General features: G+C 36.1%; 1 protein-coding gene across 1 annotated transcript in view; it reads right to left on the reverse strand.

The window, feature by feature from the left end:
* Nucleotides 1-9,076, reverse strand: part of LOC133329721 (probable serine/threonine-protein kinase DDB_G0282963) — a 150,579-nt gene extending 141,503 nt beyond the window's left edge. Inside the window, exon 1 of the mRNA XM_061538187.1 lies at nucleotides 7,025-9,076. Within this exon, the coding sequence (XP_061394171.1) occupies nucleotides 7,025-8,809 (1,785 nt within the window). The 5' untranslated portion in view covers nucleotides 8,810-9,076. The remainder of the gene's footprint in view (nucleotides 1-7,024) is intronic.
* Between the last annotated feature and the right edge of the window lie 1,353 nt (nucleotides 9,077-10,429).

Consider the following 10,429-nt stretch of genomic DNA (forward strand, 5'->3'; position numbering starts at 1 on the left):
AAATGACCTGCAATAGCAGGGAACAAAATATAACGCGTTTTCTTTTGAGTAGCAGCAAAAAACATGACCTATGGATAATTTGTTTCCTTCTTTGTTATAAATATAATAGACAAAAATATAATAAAAAAATATTCCATTGTGTGTCACAGTGTTAAAAAAACAGCAATTTACTTAATAAACATTCCAAAGTTGTTGTGTAGGGTTACATATAGCTATCACACCGCAAATAAACAAAATTATTCACTGATTTATTCCTTTCCTTCATTTTGATTTACATATTCGGCCAAATGTTTAATTCGACAATTTAAAATGTGGCTTTCGTTTGAGAAAAAAACCCTCCATTTTAACACTTGACTGATATATTTGCATAAAACGATGTTCAAGTGTTGCTTTTAGTCCGTTTATTTTTCGCCTCATTTTATTTCGATGTTGTCTTGGCAAAATATCAAAAAAATTCTAATTTTTTTTTTTTTTTTTTTTTTTTGCAGCTTGCAACAACTTGCCACAGAGAAGAAAAAATATGTCAAGAATAACAGAATCACAGTTGAAGTGAATGGAAATGCTGTGAATATGCAATGGAATGGTGTGGGACCGCAGTGAATTGTTTAGGGGCCTTTTTATAAGGATTTTTATGTCTACAGAAAATTTCAAAATGTTCCTAGAAGCCATTTAAGGTCTACCATTGCCCGATATTTCATCACTATTATTTAGAAATACCTCAGAGACATTGGGCCCCTTTATTAGCATTCTTCCACTGCATTCACTTTTCATATGTCACAAACATCCCTGGTGTCTGGCAGACCTAAACGTAGGAAACTGATGGCAGGCATTTTTATTGGAAAATATGTGGCCGTTTATGGTAAATTGTTGCATTGACTACCAGCCGCATAGGCTCAACAATGGAAACGGACGAGTGATGACTTTTGAACAATTACCAGTCATCATCTTGATGGGGTTAGGGCGGACTGACTGGCTGGCTGATTGGTACCACCACTATTCTGAATTTTTATGGTAGCCAGTATAAAACGTACGTTTACAAATCAACGGATAAGAATTAATGTATGGGTGTGTAGGTGTGTGTTCGTTACTTTTCCTTGTTGTTGCTTGTTGTTTGTGTATGCTTCAGAGAGAGAGAGTGTTTGTTAAGCATTTTCGAGTATATTGCATTGATTTGAAGTGGTTGTTTGTGCTATGAATGCAAAATAAAGACAACAACACGGATGGAAAAAGGACATATTATACTTTTGGTTACGATTCGGAAAGGACAATGAAATGCATTAAGGGAATATATTTCATTGGCCAATATAGTACAGAAGAAATAAAAATTTTATATACCTCTTGAGAACTTTTACCTGGTGTTGATGATGATTGGAAGTAAAGTTCGAGTTGTTATATATACTTATGAGATGGATGCTGATTTGAAGAGATATTAAAGGTGAAATAAAATAGGGAGGTTTAAATGGTTTTGGGGAACATGTTGAAGACATGTTTAATAAAAAAAAGTAGCTGCAAGTAATATATCATATGGTTAACTGGTCCTACAATTGTAGGAATTTATAGATAATATAAATGATACAACTTTTTATCTATTTAGGATCCAAAACCTTTATTAAATTTTAATATTTTTTAAAGAGTATGAACTACAAAATAATCCCAGCTTATGGCCGTATATGCTTTTTCTGACGTTTGACAATAAGTTTTTACATTTTCTATTCCAGAGTGAAAAATGAATTCGAGGGTAGCCGAATTTTGAAGACCTCGACTTTTAGAGAATATTTCAAGGTACTGTTTGAAAAAAAAAATTATTTATCTGATAGTCGTACAAAATGATTGTTAAAACTGAATTTGTAATTGCTGTGGTATTCCAAATAAAATATTTATGAAATCTATCTTTATAACATCGAATTCATTCAAATATGTTGTCAGTTTATTATACAACTATGTTGTCAGGGTATTATAACTTTGTGTAGCTTCAAGAGTTTGTAACGCCGCGAAATATCGATCCTAGACCCACGTTTTTTATATACCGTTGAGATAAGTAAAATAGCACCGGGAAGTAACCTATTCATTTTGTTAAAAATGACCTTTAAAATGGACGAACGTTTATGGACAGATGAAAGTAAGATTGTGCTGTATGGGGAAAAGGGTTCTCAAGAATATGTCATACGGCCACTGAATCCAGAACATAAAAAAGTTGATACCCATTTCTAAGTATTGTTTGTAAGGGTCGTGCTATTTTATTTTTTGCAGTTGTAAATAACCCAGAAGGACACATTCGCCATAGGTCAAGTTTTAAAGCTATAGGGTGATATGTGTTATGCCGATATATAAAGTGCATAAAGGAATATTTTTTAAAACATTTACTATTTCGATTCCTTGTGCGTCTTTTTCGACCTTATTTTCTTCAACAATACACTAAAGACCACAATAGGGGATTTTCTAACGTCTAAATTGAGATGAGATTTTAGAAAGGGTCCACAAAGACAAGAAATCGATGTTCGTATACTTTCATTGTCCTTTTCCCTTCGACCAGTCATTGCTTAGAAAACCTTGAACATAAATAGATTTCGAATAAATCATACATTATTAAGAAGGGTTGGATTCGTCTAAATCCATAAATACATGTTATTATGTCTAACACGGTAATGAAATATATTCGCGGGGGATAGATCAATATTTTTAAGCCTTTTTTGTATAGTAAAAAAACTGTGAAAAACTGTTTTAATAAATTCAATCGTAGTCGAGCTCCTGAACGTATAATGAAAGATCGTCGTTTGACATACCAAAATATACTTTAGGGAACCCAAACCCCCCCCCCCTCCACCCCCCTCTACCCTTCCGATTTTATTTTTCCAAGATTTTCAATGGGCTGGTAAATCAATACCAATGCTTGTTAAGGTTTGAAACTTTGCACATATATATTTGCAGATTTAAAGAAGAAGAAAAATAATTTACAAAAAATGTTGTTATTGTTTTGTTGTTGTTGTTTTTTTTTGTAATTAAAGAAAAGTCCTTATTTTTGATGGCGGGCATGATAACTCCTCACTGGAACATCGGAAGCCGAAAATTCCAACGGTGTTAGAACGGTGTCTGGATCTCGTATGAACTAGGATTATTGATTTCGCTCTAAAATAACAAAATGGCGGACCTTTGAAGACCAAGTTAAAAAATAAGGAAGATCTTCACCGATTGGCTTTATCCTATTTCATACGATAGCTATACACTTACAGAAAAACGTGTACAAATTTGGTATCGATTGGGTTATTAGTTTTTAAGTTATCGTGCCCGCCATTCGGGCAGTTTGAGAAGCTCTTTAGCCGTCATTTGATGCTGACACAATAAATCGGCTATATCTTCAAGAGTTCTTGAGATTTTCACATGAAATTTTGTAGGGACATTATTGAATTAGTGTAGATTGGAATTAAATCAATAACAATTTTTGACCCCGAGATTGGGGTGCGTACTGTGTTGCAGCATACCGAATGGTGGATGACACAGTTGCTCAAATACGTCCATGTATATATATAGCTCCTATACATATTTTGCTCGATTTCATACAAATGATTGATATTCAATTTTTCATAAATTTCAAAATGGTATGTGTATGGTTTTTTTTTATTTTGTTCAAATTTCTATGTCTTTGGAGGACCATTTCAATGTTCCTCCAAAGATGGTATGCTTATTCTATATTCAAGAATTATGAGCATATTCAATACATATGAGCATCTCTTGTACGCATCCAAAGTGGTGAAGAGTATCATATAGTCGGCCTCGTCCCACTTTTGAACTTTCCTTGCTGGTTTTTATACCCAACACAACTTTGTTGTCAGGGTATTATAGCTTTGTTTGAAATGGACAAAAAGCTTTATTTTTGTCGGTTTTTATGGTCGCTCCAAAGGCCGCAATTATGGCCCAAACACCGCGAATTTTTGCATGGAGAAGCGGATCGGGCCAAAGAATAAGCGTGATAAAGATCGGTCAATATTTAGCGGGTCAAATGGACCCTAACTTTTGTGTGAAAAATTACAACATTTTTATTCTATAGCGTATATATTTTTTTTACGTTCGTTCCCACGCCTCTCACACCCGTCCCTGCCGACCGAGGGGGCTACCTCCCTATTCGCAGGGAGCACGTACACACCAAAGACCGGACTAAGGCGGGTTAGTAGTAGTTTAATAACACCGGCTACAGATAGATCATCAGCCGGCAATTAGTAATAATACAACAAATATAAATTAGAATTAGATACATTAGATACAATTAGATACATTACATTTACCACTGAAGGACATAGACCAGAGAAGTTGGCAGTATATCCAAGAGGAGTGGTCGACCTTTAAATTGATACCAATTATATTGTCGTAGGTACTCGGATGCGGGAGTTGCACTTAAATACATACTGGTGCTTAGTTATTCATATATTATTTAGTAATCTATTACCACACTGGAGGGCGGAAATATCGCGCTGATCGCTTTAAAATGTTCCATGAGGTTCCAATTATGGTCAAGGACAACGCCTAAAATTTTAGGTGATGATCAGTTAATAATCTTTCGGATGAAGTGGACCGAAAACTTAATTATTTGTACTTTTCGAGTCGAAAGCCGAACATCACAAAACAAATCCGCGGTGAAAGGAATCTGGACAAGTAATTAGAGGGGCTGTACTGATTATTAGTAACCTTTGCTGACCTCTAGCCAGTCAAAAGTGTGCAAATATCGCGAAATATTGCCCAATCTCAGAATATAGAACCACAGAATGTTAGATTTTCATGGAAATTGTGTAGGGTATCGTATGGTCGGCCCCGTCCGACTATACTGCTCCGATCACTGGTTTTTATTTTGTAGATATTGTGAATCAAAAACCAAAAAGTACCGAAAATGTTGGACGAATACAGCTACATTTTGGGGGATAATTTGATACCCAATTAGAACCCAAAATACGAGGCGATTTAAATAATTTGGACTGCATACATAAAATAGTACTGTATACAAATTTACCCTCTTCCACATATTAAAAAGCTCATGACTTTACCAAAATTTCGATTTGTTTTCCTTTTTGATATATGTTGTTCATAATCAGGTCTTGACATATGAAATACAAATAATATATATATATATATATACTTGCAGCATATTAGTTAGAAGCTCTAAAACATAGGCCCACATAGGGTTAAACTCACCAAAATACCGAAATTTGGGAGTACCTTCATATACACGAAATGTTGACTAAGAAGAAGCTATATACCAAAAGCGAATTCGGCGGAAATGTGAGCTCAAAACTCCAAAAAAATAGGGGTTGTATCCTTAACCCTTTGTGGCCCAATGTTGCCCACAGGCAACAAAATGTTTTAGAGCTTATATTTAATATGCAGCTATTAGATATATATTATTTGGATTTCATGTGTCAAGACCTGATTATGGACGACATATATGAAAAGCAAAATAAAAAAAAAAAAAAAATAATAATAATAATAAATTTTGGTAAAGTTATGAGCTTTTCAATATTAAGAAAAGGGTAAATTTGTGTACAGTACTAATTTGTGTATACAGTCCAAATTATTTAAATTGCGTGTCAAGACCTGATTATGGACGACATATATCAAAAGCAAAATCAGAAAAAAAAATAAATTTTGGTAATGTTATGAACTTTTCAATGTAGTAAATTTGTGTACAGTACTAATTTGTGCATACAGTCCAAATTATTTAAATCGCTTCGTATTCAAATTGAACGAATTCTCTCATCAGAATTATTTTTGATTCTTGTAAAAATTAATATAGAGAATTATTATTATAATTAATATAGAGAATAATTTAAAATTATTCATTTCTGTCGATTTTGCATTTGGTTTTGGACTTTAATTTTTCCGAAAGAATGTACTGCATCTCCCGAATGCAAGAATGTAGCGACGTCAAATTTTGTACATATCCTATTCAGTTGCATTAAATCTGTGGACAGAAATTTGTTCTAAGATGGGGGATAAACGAACATATGGGTTCATATTGATTTAGTACCCAATAAGAACCCACAGTACTAAATTACAGTGAATTCATTTGAAAACTGCGTTCAAAAACCCCAGGATATCTAAAATTGGGAATACTTTTATTGGGGGGATATACCTAACTAAAAGTGATATCGGTTTTTAATTTAATCGTGAAATAACTTTACATTTTTCAGTCACATAAAAATTTTATTCAAATTTACCATCGACAACCGTTTCTCATAAATTCATTCTTGGCCCCTAAATATTACAAACCGTTATGAACATATCATGCCTCCTATTACAACCTGTTCCGCAAGGCAGGGTATTCCCATGTCTCAATTTTCTATTCAATATCTCACAACAAAACCTGATTTCATTTCATTTCCTTTTTTTTTTGCCTTCAGTCATTTGTATTAATAATGAAGACATTTGATTTAATTACTCAATTTACTTAATAATTTATTTATGGCGGGATGCTAATGCAGTCTATATGTCCGACATAATGAGTTGGTCTTTGAAGAAATTAATTGCGGAATTAACACGAGGTATGTGTTGTTGTTCCTGCTGATGTTCTTCTCACTGCTACCGTTACTTGAAATGTCAAAGTTTAGTTGAATACAAATATGACCTTTTCAGATTTGTGTCTAGCATTCATTAAAGAATAATATTTGTTGTCTTTCACATGGTATTGTTGTTTATTTTCTTGGAAATTAAAGAAAATGTCAGAAGATGTTTGAAATGAAAATGCCAAAATAATAATAATGAACTCCTAAAATAAAATAAATATGATTGCGGGAATAACGGTGCATTTGTAGTAATAATTATCTTTTTGGAAATCCATCCATTTTCCACTGTTTTTATTTAATCTCTTATCCTGACAACCCATTTTGATATCTGATATTAACAACAGACTTGATTCTGTAGAAATTGAAGCGAAAAAAATTCGAGAAACTTGCTACAATCATAAATGGTTGATTGTAACATCCACGAATTGAAAATTTCAAAATCACTAAATAATCACCATTCCCATCAAATAACTCACCTGTAAGTCTGGTGCCGGCAATGGACCAGGTTGTGCCAGATCACAAGCTGATATCCAGGGATTAAGGCGTGTTAACGGAAAATCACTTTCCAATATCGATCGATGTTCCGTGGTGTCCTCTAGGTCTGTTTTCGCTTTACTAGATTCCTGCTGGGCAGGTGTTATGTGTTGTACGACGTTGTCGCTGTCACTATCGCCGTCGTCGTCGGTGACAGATACTATTTTATCGTTGTTATTGCTCACTAAGTGAGCATTGTACAGCGTTTCGATTTGATCGTCAGTTGGTTCATTCGATTCGCGAGCATGATTTGGTGTTTGCGGCAGTTCGCTATCATGTTCCTGCTCTGATGCTTCTGATATTGAATCTGGCTCTTGCTCTGACTGTTGTTGTTGTTGTAGTTGTTGCTGGTGTTGTTCTTGATCTTGTATTGATATCGATCCTTGGGACTTTGGATCGTTTTCACTCGAACGTGAAACGGGAACTTCATTGTGTTGCAATCGTTCAAAATCCTCAAGGGCATTTTGTTGATTGGTGTCCTGTAATTCTGAGGCGACACTTCCACTACCACTTGTCGATGATCCTGCGGCTGCTGCTGCTGATGATGACTGTGAGGACGATGCTGAAGCAGATGATGAAAAGGATGACGAGGACGACGATGCGGATGATGACGACAATGAAGATGAGGATGAGGACGACGATGAAGACGATGACACTACAGTCTCCGTTCCACTGCTGTAATCTTCTTCGTTAGTATCACCAATTTTGTCGTCCGTTAGTTTTATCAAACGATCAAAGGACTCTTCCGACAGAAGATCGTCCTCGGCTACTAAGGCAAATATATCGTCTTCGTCAAACGATCTTGACGAATCGGCGGTGAGTGAGGGAAAGTGAACGGGTAGACCACGTACTGTGGCTTGGTCGCTTACAACACTGTCTCGGCCGTGACTGCGACTACGACTCTTGCTGCTCTCCACTGCTATCGATTGCGAGGTATTATCGTCAGATGATTCGTTTAAGTTATCCCCTGCCTCCGACTGCCGACTGCCCTTGTAGTCAACGTTTGCACTGCGGGTTCTTCTCTTTCTTCTCCGTCGAAATTTGGACGATAGCACACGCGAACGCGACTGCCTTACCGTTGGCAGAACTGTTGACGAACGAACGGACAAACGTTGCAGCGGATCGTCGTAATGGTGCGACAAGTGTGAGGGCAGCGGAAACGTATAGGCAAAGGTGTTGCTGGGATTGTAGGCCGAGTTAGCGGAGTACAGATGGGATGCCGGTCGCTGTAGAAAATCGTTGCTATAAAATGCACTAAAAAAATTGAATGGCCCTACGTCTTTGTGTAGGAGGTGGTGGTGGTTGTTGTTGTTGTGATCGTGCCTTATGGCCTCTTCTTCGTGTAATGGAGAATGTGGCAATCCGTTGTGTTCATAAACACTAAATGGCGATGAGGTTGGATAGATGTTGGTGTTGGATGTTCCTGCTGCTGCTGTTGTTGTTGTAGGCGGTGGTGGTGGTGTTGCTGCTGCGATAATGAATGAGGACGACGACGTTGCCGCTGATGCTGGTGGTAGAAGTGTAGCCGCTGGAAATGTTGCTGTTGTGGAAGGTAGTGATGGTGGTGGTGTTCTGGTGTCTGCTGCTGCTGACGTTGGTAGTGGTAGTGTTGGTGGTAGTGACGACGTTGTTAGTGTAGTCTTTGAACTGATGCTGCTGGTGCTGCCACGCCGAGCCCCCGAAATAAACGCAAGCGCCATCACGACCAGCCCGGGTCCTGGCCGCATATTGACCTCGGGTTCGGCGGTGCTAGCATGGTGCAGGCCCGCTTGAGACGCGCTTGCGACTCCAACTCAATGTCGGTAATGATGGGCTCATGGCCCCATCATCATTATGTTTGGTTGTAAATTGTCTACAGTGCAGCACTTTGTAACGCCCACAACGAATTTGGCTTTCCGAAATGTTCGGATAAGTCTTTGAGTTGGTTTTAATCAGATAAACGTTATTATGATATTGTAACATAAATATCGTTAACGATTTACGATTTTATCGTTCGAATTATTTGTTGTGGTTTATTTCAACTGCGTTTCTTCGTCGGATGAAAACGCATTTTTTCTTTGTTTTGTACGACCGTATTGTAGCGTCTGTATCTGGAAAATAGAAATAAAAAATATTTGATTTAATATTGTATAGCTTATAAAAATCAAATATTATAATAGTATGTAATTTCTTTCCGAAAGAAAATATGATATGATGGATCAAATAGCCGAGGATTGTTTGAAATTTTGCAAGCATACCAATGTGAGCCTAGAATGACATGTACTAAGCTTTTAAGTAGAATGACATGCTCATGTTCCCTATATAAATATAGATCAATGGTCCTCCAAGGATGCAACGTCTGTTTTTATCGACATAATATTGTACACTCATAGTGAAGCATGGTTATGTCGAACTAGTAAGGGCCAAGAAAATTAGTTCGATCTATCCAAGGAAAAACAAAACATTGGCTTAGCAGAAATTATATATTCAGTTATATTTTTAAGGCGGAAACACATAAGAAGACTTCAGGCTTGGCATTTTAAGTCATGGTAAAATAATAAAGAAGAGCGGCGTATATATTTCTCCCTTTACAATACTTACGCTGATTCTTTTCCCTTTTATGAAACTGACTATATCAATAGTTCGCTATAAGAGCAAATATTTGTTTAAAAAAATGTCTTAAAACTTCGTTACCAGGAAATGCTTTCGTTATGAAAAAGTTCGTTATAACCGGGGTCCGTTTTAAGCGCATTCCACTGTGAAACCAAAATAAGTAGAGATGACATTTGTTATGCTTGGTTTAACACTAGTTTAACAATTTTGATTTTATGTCTATTTTTACTATTGATTAGTACCTATTTGACTAGTACCTGATTTGTTGTGACGAAAACTGCCTGAAAGGCATGTAAGCTCTCAAAATTTGTTACCGTTTCAATTCAAACATTGCATATCGTAGTATTTACTGCAAACCCTAATCAAGTTCGAAGATTGAAAATGTCAGACGGTTTTTGTGGTACCTCCCGCCAATGGTTTATCGGTTTTGTCATGCTCAAAAATTTACGTCATGCTCAAAAATTTTCGTCCTATTATATGTAAATGGCGCACCAAACTCATAAAGTTTGTTCGATTGTTACAGAAATTGAATTGTGTGCTAAGTTTCGTTAAACCGGTTCATATATAGATATAGCTCCTACATATATTTTCGTCCGATTTTATGTAAGTGGTGCCCCTATAATATTTTCAATTTACACCGTATTATACTTAGTGTAAAGTGCTAGTGCTAGTTTTCGTGAAAATCTGAATCTGATTAAGATACAGCTCCTATATATTTCACATATATAAATATTCCCCCAAATATATTTTCTTTC

This window comes from Musca vetustissima, unplaced genomic scaffold (genome assembly GCF_032173495.1).
Source record: "Musca vetustissima isolate MV318-11 ecotype Yass unplaced genomic scaffold, APGP_CSIRO_Mvet_v1 utg1892, whole genome shotgun sequence".
Lineage (NCBI taxonomy): Eukaryota > Metazoa > Arthropoda > Insecta > Diptera > Muscidae > Musca > Musca vetustissima.